The sequence below is a fragment of the Cariama cristata genome, unplaced genomic scaffold (genome assembly GCF_000690535.1).
Source record: "Cariama cristata isolate BGI_N322 unplaced genomic scaffold, ASM69053v1 scaffold31692, whole genome shotgun sequence".
Classification (NCBI taxonomy): Eukaryota; Metazoa; Chordata; class Aves; order Cariamiformes; family Cariamidae; genus Cariama; species Cariama cristata.
The window spans coordinates 10,075-28,954 of record NW_009602661.1 but is presented as its reverse complement, the minus strand read 5'-3'; the positions used below and the strand labels follow the sequence as shown (position 1 = coordinate 28,954).

General features: G+C 42.6%; 1 protein-coding gene across 1 annotated transcript in view; it reads right to left on the bottom strand.

The window, feature by feature from the left end:
• CASS4 (Cas scaffolding protein family member 4) overlaps positions 1-5,973 on the bottom strand; it is a 10,455-nt gene extending 4,482 nt beyond the window's left edge. The window contains exons 1-3 of the mRNA XM_009694877.1: positions 5,518-5,973; positions 1,978-2,082; positions 789-938 (exon numbers count right to left, since the gene is read on the bottom strand). Coding sequence (XP_009693179.1) covers positions 789-938; positions 1,978-2,082; positions 5,518-5,973 — 711 coding nt within the window. The remainder of the gene's footprint in view (positions 1-788; positions 939-1,977; positions 2,083-5,517) is intronic.
• Positions 5,974-18,880: the final 12,907 nt, after the last annotated feature.

Here is an 18,880-nt window from a genome sequence, read left to right as displayed (position 1 = left end):
TGAGCAATTGCTCATATGCCAGTGCCCCAGTTCTGGGTAGCACCAGTCCTACTGTCACTGCTGAACAGGCTCTGTGCAAGACTGGCTTCTCCAGTTGTGGGGCAGCTGTGAACCTACAGCACTTCTCTAAATCCACAAAACCAGAAAGCCTCAGATTTCCTGTGCTGGGATGGTCTGCCCTGAGATTCTGCACCTCAGCCCTTAGCACGTGTTCTAAGGAGCCTGTCAAAATTCTCTCGGATCCTAAAACCATTCAGGAAACCTGAAATATTTGGCACTCTAATAAAGAGTTTCCATTGAGGCATTTTCTTTGTTGTGAAATTTCAGATCAGCCCTTCCTTCAAGGATGGTACTTGTCAAACAGCGGGAAGAGAGGGAAGGGCCGACAACCCCCCATAAAGCCAGGTGTGCTCCACTCCCAAAAAAGGTGGCAGGAGAGCACTGCATGGAATGGGGACAGTTAGTTTCTATCTGCTTAAATATTACAAACAGACGTTCAAGAATGTAGGGTATTGAATTTGCTTTTCACACTGTCATAAAAAGAAGTTACGGCAAGAGATCTTGTTGCCTACAGTCTAAAAAGCAAATGCAAATGCAGTGGTAGTCCTAGTCCTGGTAGGACTACCCAGGAGCCAGGTAGTATTTGTCTCTTTAATATGAAGGACAAGGTACTGCACTGAAGATGTGCTGGTCTTATCCCCACGATCACCTTGAGGGAGGTTCAGCACATGTGCCCAACATTATAACAGTGAGAGGTTATTCTCTTGTGTCCAACAAGTCTTACTTACGTTGCCCACTGGCGAGTCTTTTTGGATAATAGCTCCTGCGTTTTCTGGGCTGGATGGGATGTTGTAAAGCTGCTTCTTCTCTTCCTGGAAACACTCGGTGGATCTGACCAGCACAGAGCCCTTTCGTGCGGTGGGTGGAGTGGCACCACTCTGGTCAAAGGGAAAAAATTCAGGTTGTCTTCAGTTCTTTTTAGAGCCCACTGAAGGCTTCAGTGGAATCAAAGGCTTTCGGGTCACATACTGTGTAGCTCCTAGTTTGGACAGCATGGGCCAAACCGAACCTGCTGGAGAGCTGCTGGGTGCCTTCCCACGGCACGGGACGGCGGGGGGCACCAGGTGGTGCGAGGCAGCCACCACCTGCATGGCCAGCGTTGGGTCTGAGCAGGGATCACCCCACTTACACAACGTGGGTATCACAAAGAAATTTGTGGATAATTTGATATTAAATGAATTACAGTAGGCTCAACGCTGCACTGCCAGGGAGCATAAGGTGCGTAGGGAGGCTCCGTGGATGTGCCGCATTCCCATACACAACTTTGCGTGGTAGGCGTCTGGATGGGGCTGGGGCCTGGCCTCTGTCCCATCGTGGTGACCTGCACAGGCTGCAGTGAGACGTAGAGGAAACATGGTGACATTCACTCTCCTCAGGGAAGCATGGTATCAAGAGCAAGATCATGTAACGGGATGCTTCAGCAGTAGATGCAATCGACATGTTGCCCTTACCCTGTGTGCGTCATGGTTACATGATCTAATCCCTTGCATTTTCTTGCCCAGGAGGCGGGTGGTGTGGGTGACATTAGTTTCTTTTTGTGCATGCACTAGTGACTCTTCTGTAAACACCCTGAAATCTTCCCGATCAAATGACATAGAGACAAACCACATTTCCTGATGGATGAACCAAGGCAGAGAGGTTGACGCTCTGATACTGAGAATTCATCTGTGTCTTAGAACTCACTAATAGCAAAACTGAAAGCATTTATTAGAATTGTACCAGATTTAAGACAAGTTTCTCTAAATGTCCAACAAATTCAAAAAAGAACTGCTTTAGTTTTTGAACTTCCCTAAAAATAGTTGATTTTCTGCCAAATTTTACAAAAAGCAAAGAGGGAAACGCTAGAATTTACCTTAAAATCTATTCTGAGGTCCTACAGGGTCCCAGCTGCAGCGGGGGGACCATGGCAGGACTCACCTGTGTGAGTAAGGACTCCTGGCGCTGTGTGGATGGAACGTCGTACACCTCACTCCTGATATTTGGTACAGAAGCCCAGCATGCTCTTGGGAGAGTAAGCAGATGCTTAGAGGAGGAAAAAAACCAATAATGAGAAAGCTGCAGTGAGCCGTAAGCTCAGGACATCTTTGAAAACTTGTTTAGTTGAATAGGCCACTGTTAATCACTCTTAAGTGATTAAAAACCTTTCAGCTTTTCACTGATGATGATAGACAGGAACTGACCTTACAAGCAGGCATGGTATCTTTTTCCCCCATAATTCTCCTTTGCCAGCATTTCTGCTTTATTTCAGATAAGATAAGAATTGGCACATACAAATCAAAGACGAACTGACTTACTAAGGGAGGGAAAAGATTTGGAGAAAATCCAGCCTCAGTTATCACTTAAACCTTTAGACTGCCTAAAAGCAGAACCACTAAAAAAAACAAGTGGGGGAATTTCTACTTCTCCAGGCCCACAGAGCCATTAGGTCAAACCGTATTTAGTGGGAGTAAGCGCAGCAAAAACGTATAGGCTGAGATGCATTATTCTGTAGTTAAGAAAAACTGACTCATTTGGAAGGAGTAAACATAGCTACTTTGATGTCCTGACCAGCTCCATAAACAGAGAAGTCTGATATGTGAATGACATTATTAGTCTGTAGTCAATTACAGACTAATTCTCCTGTTTGCTTAAAACATAATTTGAAGAGCCATGACCAGATCTGTGGGACAATTAGTGAAGGTGCCAAGACATGAACGTTGGGAAAGGACTTTTTTTAAAAATCAACCCCCAAAACATTGTATTTTGTTCATTCAGCATGAGGCTAGCCTAGCTTTCCACAGCTAGTTTAGAAATGGACTACTGCAAACTACTAGCCCACAGAAACACTGCTGGAGATAAGACATTACAGTAAATTATTTAAAATTGGAGGAAGTGTTCTCCATCATGTAAGTGTTGTAACAACTAAATTTAGGGGAAATGTGGTAGAGGAACAAGACTGTAGCTTTACAACTGCCTGCTTCATCTTTGTGAAAGCTCTTAGCTCTCACCTGAAGAAACGGAATGAGGAGTGAACACAAACCCCCTTAGCGCTCGGTGATATGAGCCATCTTGCTTGCAAACAACGGCATAAATGAAGAGACTTTCCTGAGCAGAAAGGGTGAAAGATAAGTGGTATCAAGAAAGCCACCCTTAGCCCAGGTCTGTTTTCAGATGGACAAATCAGTATAAAGCAAAAAGGAAACTCGCTGAATATCATGTCGTACTATTTTTTAAAGTACTTTCAGTCACAGTAAAGCAAGAAGGTGCCCTGTGTATTAGGCAGAAGTGATGAGGCTTTTCTGTAGGGTGAAAGCACACAGGCTTTGAGGGATTTTGTTTTGTTTTATTGCTTTCAATCAGCTCCCTCAAAGACTCACAGTGGCTTTACCCAGCTGCTCAGAGGACAGCTGGGTATGCCAGGAACTTTGCCAGTTGTCCCATAGGATCTGCATGGGACGGTCCAGAGCACTGCGGTTCATTCTGCACTCGCACAGGCTGTTCACCCCTCAGCCTCCCCGTGCATCTGTGTACCGCTTGTGACCGCCACGGCACAGTTGGTGTCGTGACAGCTGTGACGTTGTGCAAGAGGCAGCTCAGGCAAATCTGAACTTCTAAATAATAAAAAAAAATGCTAGGACTTCCCCCCCCCCTTCTTTCTTTTCTTTCGCTGTAAGAGTAAACAAGGCTTAGGTATACAAACTCATGAAATGACTGAGAGAGAGCAATAGCCAAAGAGCTCTTCTGTTGGGCCATTCATTCAGATAAAAAATAACAGACGATGTGCCAGCAAATCAGGCTGAAAACAAAGCGGAAAATTTGTATCAATTTCACATTCAATTTGCAAATGCCTTCTTTAGGGTTAGGAATGTGGAGAAATCAGATCACAGCGAGTGCGAAAGGGTCTTTTGTAGCTATTACTCAGTTTGAGCTTGCCGTTATGGTAACTGTACACAAAGACTGGATGTGCAGCTGCAGTGCTGAAAATTAGGTTTCAGTCACCAGAGATGCACCGAGTTTGTCTGTTTTCCAGCACCCATTTGCCACACAGAAGGAACCAGCACCTTGGTTTCCATAACTTGCCTTTCAGCACAGTGGGAGGAAAGGTGGCCGACTGAGCCCTGTAAATCGAATGATCATTAAATCAGCCTAAAAGGCTATATAGTTCAGAGCTGAATTTCTTTCCTTTTCCAATTAACATTTCTAATGTGATTTTCATACACAGAATAAAGAGCTACCCAGGGCTGAAGAGCTCATGGGCCTGAACAAAAACTTGCACTTGAACTCCCTCCCCACCTATTCTATTTACCTTTCATTAGAAAAGTTTCCCCATTTATTTTATGCTGAAGAAAGTTTTTCATATTAAGACTCTTGATGCAACATTTAGTCAAATTACGTGTTCCACATACATGTTTCATTTGAAAGCCAGACACGAGAAGCAGGGAGAAAGAAGAGGTGAGGCCAGGCAGCTGTAACAAAACCCCAGAAAACCAGGTTTGCGATCCTGCTCCGTTCCCGGGGGCTCTGGTGGCTGCTGTCATCTCATACATCCTGGTCACTCTCTCAGCAGCAGCAAAGACAGGCTGAGAGAGAAATTGATTCAGGCCACACAACAAAACCCTGTGCCCTCCAGAATGTCAAGCTGTGCCAGGGGAGGTTTAGATTGGATATTAAGAAAATTTTCTTCACCAAAAGGGTTGTCAGGCATTGGAACAGGCTGCCCAGGGAAGTGGTGGAGTCACCATCCCTGGAGGTATTTAAAAGACGTGTAGATGTGGTGCTTAGGGACATGGTTTAGTGGTGGGCTAGGTTAACAGTTGGAGTTGATGATCTGAAAGGTCTTTTCCAACCTAAACGATTCTATATTTTAAAGTGGCTGCTGCTACTTTGTGCAAGCATAGTGAGAACCCTGAGTAGCAGAAGAGAGAGGCACGAGCACTCAGAGCTTGCTGAGGCACTGGAAATAGTAGAAACTAGACCAAAGGCAGCAATCACATATCAAAGGGTGATTTTTTATTTTTTTTTAATTTTATTATGAATCGTGTTCCTGTGCAGATGGATGCAGAAACCCCACGTATGTCCAGAGGACTCTGGATGGATGCATGCTGTAGACCATCAGAGAAGAGAGTCCTGTGCCTTGTTATTTTAACTTTGGGGGAGGTTTGTAAATAGTTTCTAGATTCTTCCAAACAAATGGTATATTCTTTACTTCCTGCCCTATTTTACAGCTGCTTTAAACTGTCAAAAAAAGTGAGGGACTACAGAATATAGAGACTCTCATATGTTGCCCAGAGCAGCATTTCTCACATAATGCTATGAACTGTAGTAGAATTGATGGGAGTTTCCTAAACACCATTTATTTTAATGGCTTTGCTGCAAATTCCACTGAAACGCTCAGGCCAATAGCCTTTGCTACTTCCCCCGCTCCCAATGATTGTTTTAATAATAACATTTGTTACTTCTAGCTACTTATATTCTTACCTGGTTTGTTGAACTTTGGGTCCTTTCACTGAGCAGCTGTGCAGCCAAGGCTGGTACCTGATATATTCCTTGGGCAGGTAGGGTAGAGACCCTAGCTGGGGATTTAACCCACCCCTCCATCTTCTCATAGGTAGACGACATCACGGTAGGCTTGGGGACAGAGGGAACCTGGTAGATGTTTTGTTGGCCTGGTGGCGACTCTGCGGAGTCGCTCCGGGTGGAAGGAGGCAGGAGGACAGCCTGCGAGGCGGTGAGGAGCTGGAGGCGGTTAGCGGGGGCCAGGCCCTGCCTGCCGTGGAGGGAGCATTTCCACCAGCCCTCGCTGCCAATGACATTTTGGTCCAGGACTGTCAGGATGTCTCCTTTGCGGAAGGCCAGCTCATCCGAGCACTCTGCCTTGTTGTCATATAGCGCCTTCGCCAAGGTATTCTGGAGAGAGAAAAAAAACACCGACATTGCACTGTTACACCAACAAAAGTGTTAATTAGTTTCCGGTTTGGTGTTTATCTCCACCTTAATTTCAATTTAATTCAAGTCTACCTGTTTTCACATTAAACAACATTTCTCAGAGCATTGGTTTTAGAGTGTTAAACGTTTGCAGCCTGTCTGCTACGTTCAGTGCGCTAAAGAAATAGATAGTAATACTGCAATATATTTCTTCACCACCTTTTCCCCCTGAGGCTCTTGAAGAGCACTGCTAACATTCATTACTTAGACTTATTACTTATGAACATTCCTATATGAAAAATAGCTGGTTTTCCCATTGGCATTCTGTGTACGCTTTGTCAGAAGTTGCAGAGAAAATGCATCAACCATCCAAAAATAAAACTCATGCCTTCCTGCTTGCCACCCAATTTATCTGAGGACTTCAGCTGCACGTGAAAAGGCGCATTATTTCTTACTTGAAACATAAAAAACCCAACAACCTTCCTTATTTTCCTTTAAACATTTTCTTTTGTTAGAGCCTTATGAAGACAGACCTCTCAGTAACTTCAACACTAAGGGGGCTGGTAAGCGCTCGGTGGTAACCAGTGGCAGAAATACTGCTGAAGTATTTCTTGGTACTTGTGGATTGCGTTACTTGTGAAGACCCAGACTCCAGCTAGCTGTGTCCATGTCCACCCAGCCTGGAGAGTTGGATCCTACTGATTCAGAGCATCCCAGGTTAATGATTTATGTGACACATTAGCTCAGGGAAAAAATCTAATTATGCACACAGTGACACCAAACAAATAGCTCTGCTGGCGGCTAAGGCTTCACAGCAGGTCAGTGCATTTGTGAGCTTATCTTCAGGTAAGCACATCTGAAACGGTGCCTGTGTTTCCATCACACAGATGTCACCTGTATCTGAATACTTCTGTCTCCAGTATATCTTGCAGCATCTTCAGAGTGCTTTTATTGTAATTTTTTTTAGACAGGAAACCAAGGAAGAATAGAGTAAGTGACTTTCCTAAGATCACAGAAAATCTGTGAGATAGCAAATATTCATATTTCCTAGCTTCTTCACCACAGGGCAGCCCTACATGTCTCAACTGGAGCCCATAAATTTCTGGCAATCACAAGCATGTAGATCACTATGTTTTATTTTTAGTTTTATTTTGGGTATTTGCTTACTCATTACAAGATGACAGTTAAAAGAATGAAAAGTAGCAGCAGCAGCAGGTAGCTTTATTCACCCAAGGCATTTGTGCAAAGAGCAGAGCGTGCTGTGGACATAGTGTTTTTCAGTACAAGATACAATTTGCTTTCAGCTTTAAAATGAGACTGACTGCTTCCCAGTCAGTGGGACACTGGCCGTGTTTCAGCATTAGTTTCTTATCAGAAAGTGCAAGTCATGTCCAAAGAGACAGTACCCAAACGGGAAACATGACGCCTTGTATTTTTGTCCAGAGCATTTGTTGTAAAGCAACAGCTGGCTTGAAGTTACAGCAGAGAAAACCAGTTTGTGAGCTCAGATGATGAAAATGGCCTGTTGTTAGCAGCGTGCATTTCTTGGTCATGGTGGCCATGAACAATGGCCTTTTTATGATACATGGGGTTGTCCGTCAGCAGCTGCCAGAGATGGACAACAGTCCCATTTACTTTATGTCCTAGCCTGGTTAAAACAGTCTTCTTCCCTTGAACATGGGAGTCCACTTTCTATCTGGACAATGCCAAATGCTCTGAGCCACCTGTGTTGAAGGCAGGCTTCCAGGAATCACACCAAAGAGTGCAGCCCAGGGTGGGCTTGGGCTTCACACATTGTTGCAATTGTTAAAGGAAAAGAAAAAAAAAACCAACACAAAAAGCCACACCCCCAAAAAAACACCAAAAAAACCCCAACCAATTTTTCCTATTATTCATCAGCAACACTTCTAGATCTGGTTTAACATTTGATCCCTTGTTGGATGCTGTACAGACAGGCTGAAAGACAGACCCTCTCCTTCAGGCCTGAAGAGGATGGGCGGAGGAACGCTCTCCCCCTTTTGTGACCAGGCAACTGCGGCGTGACGAGCCTTATCCAGGGGCACGCAGGAAACGGGTGGCAGAGCCAGGAAGCCTGAACGCAGGAACTGGGTCCCTGTCTGGTGCATTAGACAACAGGACTGTCCTTCCTAGCCGCACCAACACAAGTAATAGGAAAATTTGGTTCACAGTACTGTTTTAAAAGGCATCTAAATGTCAACTTCCCCAGTTAAGTCTTTCTTGTGGAAATAACATACTAAATATGTTGTTGGGCCAAAATCTTTAATCAACCAATGTATGAAACTACGCAAATCTATTTTCTAATCTCATTTGTTATAGAGTCAATGTGGCCTTTACACATCAGTGAGAATTTCTGCAAAAAGTAACTGTAAACTACGACCTAAGTTATGCAGAGTGAGATACTTTTCCCATTTAGCAACGCTCAAACATGATTGCGGCAGGATAAATTACTCCAACTATTCTCTCACCTCCTTTCCTAGACATTGATAGGTCTGCTTTGCTGCAAAACAAGTGAAGCAAGAGAACAGCCAGGTCAGTGAAAGTAACAGGGAGGTCTAAGCTCCATTCAACAGCCCGCAGAAAGGTTGTCAAAACCCAACTGACCGACATTTGATATACTCAGATGAGTATATTCAGGGGCACCCACACTGAATGAAAAGTTAGATTTTAAGCTTACATCATCAAAGTCACAAACCTTTTCAAGAGAGGGGTCTCTGCTTGCTGTGCAAACATCCGAGGGCGAGTAGCCCACAGTGAGATATCAATTCAAACCAGAACACAGTGGTTCAGATTTTGAAAGGTGGTCTCTGATTTGCAGAGCTCAAATTAGGGCATGTGGGCTCACACCTATAGATAACACAAATACCCAGGAACCATTGAAAATCGTCTCAATTGCAAGTCATAGGACACTTTGGGAAACCTGACCTAGCTAGAACAACAAAACTGTTCATAGATCATCTCCTATCCCATCCATAGGGCTAGAACCAAAAAATTTAAGACCTTAAACAGAAATGATGGAGACATGCCCCAACCTCCAGACTACAGAACAGGAATTAACTGGAAAATTGTCAGACCCCTGCAGGTCAGTGGAGCTCTCAAACAGGAAAGGGGGGGGGAAAAAGGGAAAAAAAAAAAAAAAAAAAAGAAAGAAAAGCAAAGGTTCTTCCATCTAAGGCACTGCCAAATTAAATTTCAAGTTTCAGGACACGTGGTCAGTACTATGGAGTTGGAGAGTAAATCCTTTCCATCCACTCTCAGTATTGCGTAAGTGCACAGCAACATAATTCACTTTTTCATGTTTTTCTTTCAGGAGTATGAGCCATCACTAGCGTAATAGGCCAGCCACTGGTACAGATACAATTCCAGGTGACAGTGAAAGGCATTAGTGATCTAACTGGCTTGCAGCCCCTGGTGACATTTTTCAGTGCATTTTAAAAAGAGCAGAGAAACTTAGGAAGGTGTTTTAATGAAGATTTCTTATATTTTTGACTTGCAACTAGTCGCTGAAGGAATTTATAAAAGGTAGAAATGTGTAACGCAAAGTATATTAGTAGTTTGTAACTAGCAAACTACAGGAAGGTCCCATGCAAAACTCTTTCAAAAGACAGCCTCTTGTTGCAGTGCAATATGAGGATGCAAAGAAGAAAAAAAAAAAAATCCAAACCACTAAGACAACCCCCCCCCATCTTCCCAGAACAGACTCTTCTGTGTATTTTCAGTGCCCACAGCCTTGCAGAAAGCTGCAGCGATACATTGAAAAAACAATACAAGCAGCACCACACCACTGAAGTAGCTAATTTCTGCTGAATTCTAGTCTGCACAAAAACCACAGAAGCAGCAACATATTCACAAGGTGTAAAAACAACAGGTCAAACAGGTCTGCCTTTATATTTTGCTCTGTGTTCTCCTCTGCACCTCTATTTATAGGACTAGTAAGTCCCCTTTATTTCTTGTTTCCTTTCCAAGCATTCTGGTTGCTCACCCAGCCTCTCACGACCTGACTGCACCAGGACTGGTGTGGAAGGGACTGTGAAGTATTTCTTCTACGCAGTGTTATTGCTGAAGGAACGTAGGCAATACTGTTTGTACAAGCTCCATTAGTTTTTAGGAGTCCCAGCTGTGGATACAGCAAGTATTAGCCCAGGATGCTGAAGCAGATGTTGAAGATCAGCCTAATACTGGTAAAACAAACTGTAACAAACTCACAGCAATGCCTCACATCACAGGTGCTGATGTGTTTAGCTATTTTATAGGATATACTTACAAGCAAGCATTGAACTAGCTATCTTTCGTACTGGAAAGTGCTGTAGTTCTGGCAGCAAAGAGCTCACTATAGATTAGCTGATTTTCTAGTGGATTTTGAAGTGGTACCGAATCCCACAGTGCTAGAAATAAAACTGCTGGAGCCACTGAGCTGGGTCAGTTATGAAAGCTAGATTGGTTATATCCACGTTCCACTGAAATTAAACCCTGGCAATACTCCGATGAGGAGGGTATGGCCATGCTGAGTAAGCCAGAGCACTGCAAGGTTGGGTAAGGAACCGCCACTCTCGTCTGTGCCCTGTCCCTTACTGGCATCCCGCCCGCAACTCAGCCTCCTACGGGCTCCATCTGCTCGTGTTAAGAAACAGAGTTACTGAGAAGCCACTGGATGCCAAACCTGTTCCAATTTGCTTTCCAAGGAAATCTCATTTTTTGAGACACTTTTAAGAGAACTCATCCCAGCCAACCGATTTTGTGATCACAGTAACAGTAGGGGCAATTTTATAGACAAAAATTACAGGAGGTTTATGGCAGCCGAGTGCTTGGCCCAAAAGCACAGATAGACTTGGCAGACCTTAGCTATCTCCAGTTATGTGGAGTGAGGTTATTTGTAGTACAGGCTCTGGCTCATCTAACAAGGGGCTATTTGTCAGAAATCGGGCCCTATGTACACTTTCAGCTGTCCAGGACATAGTAAGGAATCACTGTGGCAGCCCCTTTCTATCATGTCGGCAGAAGCATCTCTGACCTGCCATTAACTATAAACAAGTACTGCATTCCCAGGATCGCCAAGACCTTACGGGATGCTTAGCTAGGAGGAAGCTGTGCTTTGGGGCCAATGGGATCTGCATTTTTTCTTTATTACCAGAGGAGCGGAAACTGTCTGTCTAACGCTATCATCCACAAAATGCCATCTAGGGCCAGCTGTGTATAGTTCTTCATTATTTTATGCGATCTCATTAATGTGTCCTTACAATAATCAACATGTAATAAACACTAAAGCAACACAGATGAGATCAAAGCGTTTTTCCTTCTTTGACATTTGTTGCTTCTTCCCTGTCAGCAGCCCTGAAAAAAAAAAATCTCCCAAGACAAAGAACATCTTAAAAGCCGGTTCATCGCCCCATGAGAAAGCACCTCTGCAGACAGCACTGTTACTCTTCTCTCACTGAGCAGATTTTAACAAGACGATGACAGAGCACAGACCTAGAAAAGAGAGGTTACATCCTCTGCAACCTCTTTGCGAGACACTGTTCTCCCCCATACAGAGTCCACGACCGACCGTATTAGAGCAGTGCAAACTAGTCATATATTTTGAGCTAACCTTACTGAATGGATTTACAGTGTAAGATCTCTGGTAACAGAGGCTCAGTTAACTTCAGTGTGAAGAAAAGTTCTCCCATAGCTGCAAGTGTATCTCCTTTTATTGGAGCGTAGATCAGATGTTAAGATAATCATTCTCCCTACAAATCGGACTTTTTACATCTTTATTGTTTGTGTGTCCTTATCCAGCAATGCTCCCGCTATAAAAGGTAACAGCCCTTGGGAGTCTTCAGAATGAAAGCTAACTCATGTTTATTAATGAAGAGAGGGAAATTTTTAATTGTCAGCGAAGCTGAGCATTGTACAAAGTTGTACAATTCTATAATATAAAATTCTATAACCTGAAAATGGGAGTACTCACACAGACTGACATCTGTGCTCTAGCTACATGATAGATACCTGTGACAAGGCAAAAAAACCCATTAAGATCTGATCCCTCTCCTATCTCAGTCCCTATCCTCAGCCTATAGTACTATGCAACAGAAAAAACCCCGTCCCTATAAAATATATGCAAATGTTGCTAGAAAAATCCTTCATGATTAACAAGTGATAATTTGAGCAACTTACCTGCAAGTCTGCCAACATAATTCTTCTACCCCCTCTTTCCACTTGGTTTGTATTTGGAAACGTTAGTTCACTACTACATACTATTTCATGTGATACATAGGTACTGGAATACTTCACAGCATTTCAAATAAAAAAAATATTTTTCATCTCTTGTCTTAAATTTGCTTCTTAAAAAAACTATTGAAATAATCTAAAAAAAGATAGTTTTAATCATGAAAGTTTTTGTGGATGAAGATAAATATTTCTCAGCTGCATTTTGCACATTAAAAAAGTATCTGTAAGCACTTTTACTGCAGGAAAATGGGACTTAAAACATTTGAGGAGAAGGAAAAGATACAACTAAAGGCAGCGGGTTGTGTTTGCTAAACAGTTATGTTCATGCATCAGTGACACCCTCTGACATGTTTACAGAACTGTTTCCAGTTAATCTCTTCACCTCAGAACAAAGCTGAAGAAATAAACACTCTCCACTGCCCCGTTAGCTGGGAACATGCTTCCCAGAGAAGTCCCTTTTAAATAGTAGACCAAGCTGAGTCAATTTAAGTTTTGCCCAATTCAGTTAATTGTAGACAAGAGTTCACATCATCAACATCCACAGAAGAAAGGATTTACCTTAAATGCTCAGATCTTTCTCTACATGCATGAGCCTTCCTTCTAGCCATGGGGCTTGCACATCCCACCTGATCTGCAACATTTTCTGTGACTTGCAGAAGGTCCTTCTACTGCATTTTTTTGTTTTGTTTGTGTGTTTTGGAAAATAAGTGTTCTGATCATCCAGAAGTTTCAGATCTTTTTCTCTGAGCTTCGACAAGGAATGAATGTCAGGACATGCTTTTATTGCCTATTCAAAGGTTAATTGATTTTTGGAGGGTGGAATCAGGTGCTAATCAGCAGGTTTAAAATTCTGAATGGTCAAATCAGTTTTTGATAAAATAAAGAACACCAGTTTAAATATTCAGGCAGAACTACTTAGACAGAAATTGTGCAGCTTCACATTAGTCAGTGCTGCAGAGGTGGGAATTACAAGCCAGTTCTGTTAATTTTCCCCAAACTCTCTTTTCTCCACAAATGTAGTTAATCAAATTCTAGCTGTGTTAAAACCAACAGGCACACCCCTCCCACCTCCACCCCCATTTTCAGTGCAATCAGGATTTCATTCCCATTCATAGCATTTTTGCACGTGTGGTCTCATGCCCAAATTCAAGGAAAAATAAACTGCCATTTCCTGATATTTAAAAAACTGAATATGTATGTGTTTCTGGGTTTTGATTCCTCCTACTATCCAAGGGTTTTGCCCATATGCACCAAATTACCTTTTTGACTTTTCTAAACCTTTTAGTGTCTTAATTACATTTTACTACAACATTTATTTCCAAACATGAATTTAAAGATACAGAAAGTTCTGATGAGTACAAATTTTCTCCTTCTGCCTCCTAAGCAATAGATGCTTCAGAGACTCATCAGAGCACGGTCCTTACTCTCCTTCCTCTGTCTGCCCAGGGAACAGGCAAAAAAATTCCTAGGACAGGCTGTCAGGAGTAAATTGCAAATTTTTCATTTACAGGGACTGCTGTATATTATTCCTCCTGGGTGCCCAAGCATGACAGGATGCTGTCCCTGCATCCCATCTGACCCTTGGCAGAGTTTCTGCCGATTCCCTGGCCGTGGCAGAAGTGACAGCAACCGAAGAGGCTCAGAGGCTCAGAGGTGGGTGTTCTCTGATTCATAATGAATGAGCAGCAACACCACAACTCCCAAATGCTGTAGCTGCCTCCAGCTCTCTCATTACAGTTATCTGCCCAAAAAAGGTAATTCTTTATTAAGACCACCCTTTTGGACACAGTGGCATTTATCTGAAATTTTAATATTTCTCTGGGAAAAGCAGCGGGTGGTTTTCACCTGCCCTACTCCCTCGTGTGCATCACAGCTCCCGTGCGGCAGCTCTGCTTTGCCCCTTCCCCTGTCATTAACCCAGGGCACATGGGGACCACGCAGACCCTCCCCCAAGTCACAGCTGTCAGAGATCAGCTGCAATGTCAGGCTGAAAGATTCAGTCAGTCTCACAGCCAAAGAAATTCTGCTTAGCACAAAGCAAGCTAAGGCTAGTTGTCTGTGTGTGCTGCAAATCTGGGTAAAAACATTAACATATGACTATAAAAAGGATTTGATCCATCCACTTATTCCCCACTCCTCCCCGAGGAGGATTTCCTAAAAATGAATGCTGCCACCACTCCTTTCTTCTTTTGAGCTTCAGTTCTCTTTGCAAAGAGCACTCCAGAACATGGTCAGGCATGATCCTAGAGTGCACAGACCTTCCCAGGCTTATATAAGTCACATTGAAATTACTTGACATTTTCTTCATCAGGAGTGACTCAAGTTGTTAATACATTGCCCATTTTCTAGTAATCAGTGGAAAAAAAAAATAATCACCTTTTTTGACATCATGTACAGCTCAAGCATTACTCGTTCAAGCTCACTGTTTCCAAGAAAATATGGAAAGCAAGGCGTATCCTAATGGTCATCCAGGGTGATTCATGGTAACTTTTTAATAAGGCATATTATTGCCTAATATGCATGGTACAAAACCTTACCCTTCTTAACCATACTGTTGTTCTTGATAAAGCCATTTTTTCAGCTTAACTGGGATTGTATTTAAATACTTAAGACCATGTACTATGCTAGTAATGTGCAAGTAAGATCAACAGCATGCTTTGAAAAGGGATCCTGACAGATACAGGTTTTACACTATGTACACTTCCACTACAAATGCAGTAAGGAAAGCCATTAAATCAACTGCAACAGAAATAAAATAATCCAGTACTTACATTGACCTTCATTTTGTCGTCTCCTATTTGTCTGTTACTCCATTGCCTAAGGAGGAGGATGTGATCTCCCCCAGCCCTTTCTCTCCAAGTCCAGGCCAGTAGATGAGGCAGGAGCACTGGAGGCTCTGGCTGGAAGCCTGAAGAGCAAATGCCCAGCCTCCTTCCACCGCCTGCTGCATTTGCTGTGAGCCCCAGAGGAGAGCAGCCGTGGGGAAGGACGGGAGCTAATTACGTAGCAAAATTATCACCAGGGTGCAACTGGCCTGCAGCTGCTGATGCTAATGCGGGCCTGGTACAGGACACGCAGATGTCCCTCCTGCAGAGACCCCCGGGAAATGCCTTTTCTGCTTTGCAACTGCATCTTAACAGGGAAACGCAGGGCGGGGGGAGAACCAGAAAGCAAGGACTGGGTTTTAAAGCATTTTTGTAGCATTGTTTTTTATTCCTGTTTTTTTGAACTTAAAAATGGATTGATGTACGTTGAAATTTTCGTGTTCAGGTCTTTAGAAAACTGAACAGGTCTCCTTTGTAGGTATGGAAATCACTGCAAAAAAATCACACTCTTCAGAGGCAGAAAAGCTGAGGAGGAAAGCTAAACACTAACTGCAGCTGAAGGGTTTTGTTTCTTTGATTATTTAAAAAAAATTCTTTAATATTATTAAATAATAGTGTTATTTAAAATTATCCATAGTTGCTATTTGCTCAGCAACAGCTCTGCCCAGGTTATGCTTATGCAAATGCACAGGTTTTACAGCTTTACACTTGTGAATATCTTGGGGTTTGCAAACTTTTGCTGGTTTTGCCTTTGTACACCCTGCCTTTTCTCTGGCACAAGCCTTTTCCTTCCTCTTTCCATGGCAGCTTCAAGATGAAATTAGACACTCACTCCCAAACCTACAATCACTTAACTAGAAAAGCAATGTATCTTTAATAGAAAATGCTGAATTGAAAATGCTTTCTCAACAAAATCTACTCCTCTGGGCTGGGACTAGGAGCAGACAAGCAGCTAATGCAGTTGTCCAAATGAGAAAGAATTCCTGGCACAAAGCAGCTCATTTGACTGTCTTGGGTGGGGTTTTTTTGGGGTTTTTGGTTTTTTTTTTTTGTTTGTTTGTTTTTGTTTTTTTTTAATATTACTACCAGCAGTTTTACTAGTTTGAAAACTCCACGCCAAAGATAAAGAGCAGCCATTCACTTACTACCCTGGAATTTTTCAGGTGCTATCAGCATTTGAAATGATCCAGAAATACAAGTAACAAAGTCACAACTTGTGGCCACAGAACTACTCTCAAATACAATTAAATGTTCTCTTGAATTAATCCCAGACAGGATCCCTGCCACGCTGGGGCACGGACCCCCTCTGCAGACCGCTGGTGACCCGTGCTGGGACAGGGACCCCCAGGGGACTGTGGCCGTGGGTTGTGTCCCACAGCGGGGCAGGGACAGAAGCACGGAGGAGCGGAGGAAAAGGGACAATAATCACGGAGCAGCAGCAGCACCCAGAGACCTTTTCCCCAGCCCCATGCTCCTGCACCACCATCACCTCCTTGAAGGAACTGGGGCGGACTGAGTGTACCCCCCATAAAAATACGGCAAGTTGAGACTAGGAAGGGGGAGGAAAGGTGTTGCCTTCAGTGCTTGCTTAATTGTTCATGGTTTATTCCTTCTCAGTCACCCAATTCAGTGATCAGAAGTTTGTGTTAACTGGCAATAAATTACACGAGGTGAAAATTCCCTGGGTCAAGACCGTTTTGTCCATCACAGAACTAAAGTTTTACCTCCAAGATCTCCCCAGGAAAGCTGGGCATTGAGTCCGCTTCCACACGACCACACCCCTGAGAATAGCCCCAAATTTATTGTCTGAGGCCCAGGAAAATGGAGACTTCATCATTCTCTCCAGTATTTCCTCTTGGCTGTTTAAGTAACTTGCTCACTATATTAGCTCTGGCAAATCCTATTTTGGAACACATTATTTGCTCCCAGGTGTCTGAGATGGAGACTGGGGGTGACAGCGGACACCCTAGAGCCACAGGGCTGTAGGTGCACCCATCCCCAGGCGCGGAGGAGCTCACAAAACCGAATCTCACGTTGTTCTTCACGCGCTTGTTTGTGGACAAGATGGGAATACGGGAACTGGAGATAAACTTCAGATCAATTTAATGTGTGTTTAAAAAACACTCATATTTTTCCTTTGGCAACAGCACAGAAAATGTCAAAGAGCACGAGAACTATTTCACAACAACAGCCCGTCATGCTAACTGTGTTTTAAATTGCAGCAAGAGGTGCAATGTTTCCTGTGCAGACTATGTCGTAGGTGTATACACAAGAAAGAAGTAACATCATTTCTCTGGCTGCGCTCGTATCCTGAATTCATTTTCAGAAATGGTTTTCCTTGTGAAGGTGGAATAGTTGGGGCACAGTGATAACTGCAAAGCGTTACCTGTCACAGTAAAACTACTGACGGGTGGCACATGGTGCTTCAAGAAGTCCAGATAGTAGAAAAAACACATCCTTAGTATTTTTGTATTAAGTATAACATTCAAATATTACAATAAACAGTACTTCCAGGGTAGTAGGAACCTTATAACCAGTTCATAAATTACATAGCAGAAATAAATTTGACTTTTTCAGTTGTTACTCAGCTGAATTTGGCTGGCTGTGCTATGGCTGTGTCTAAAGATCTGACAGCAGAACAGGAAATCAGCTTGCTACCATTACATTTAGTTAGCCATTGGCAACCCATTTAAGAAAACTGAAAGTATCATACCTAGAAATAGAAATTCTCTTCTTTGTACAGAAATTAAAAATGTCTTGCATCAATTTCTGATGATTTAATGTGAAAAATAGTCCTCTTAACATGACTCAATGGAAAACTTTTGAGTGCAAAAAATGACTCATCAAGCTAGTACAAAGCTTTCTTTCCCCACTACATTTTGTATCAGATTTCCAGGAGGCAGTTTATTTACAGTAAACACTGAGATCATAATCCACGATGAAAATAATAATTCCATTACACCGCTTATTAGACTTGCAGACAGTAGGACAATCAAGGCACTGACTTTGAATTAAGACTTTAGCATTCCCTTATAGCTGCAGCCGGGTATTTTATCTATGTATGTATATAAAATTATACTAGATGCAATATAAATACACAAATAAATGTAAAAAAACTTATAAACTAGTTCCAGTCTTTCAACAGAAACAAATACAGTACTTCAAAATTTCTTCTGTTTGGCATGCAATGTAGGGATTTTTTTCTATCTATCATGCAACAGGTCACCTGGACTGTCACTGAAAGTCTCTGACAATATAACCGTGTCTCTAACGTTACTACAGGATAGCAGTAAGACAGGTGGAACCTTGAAGTTATATATTTTTTATTTCAGAAATGTGCTTATTCACAGGTATTTGCTTTTCAGGAATCCTGCTTTATTCAGAGTGCTCCCCAAGAAGACATTTCTTCCAGTTAATAGTTTTGTGATGACAAAAAGCACAGGGAGACATTAAGTATATGTGCATCGTAAAGAGCCTTCCGTCCACCTTTAGATGAGAATACCAAACATTTCCAACATCACTAAGCATCATGCTGAATTCAAACATCAAACTCTACTCTAGGACCCTTTTCTCTTAATTGTTGATATGCAGTACTCATAAAAACAGACATACCTTTGTAGTTCTGTTGATTCTCATGTTTTCATCCATTGTTGTCATTCACCAGCAGCGTTACTTTGAGCAATGCAGATAATTGCAGCAGGATGAAGAGACTTCAGCTTTGCACAGTCACCATGTGTTAGGAACTATGTCTCAAGAAAGCAAATCTGACAGCTCTACCCCTAAAAGCATTTAGGAATTTGTAGAAAAGATTCTCATAAAAGGTAATTTCTGTGACAACAGGTAAAATTAAAAAGAACAGAATGCAA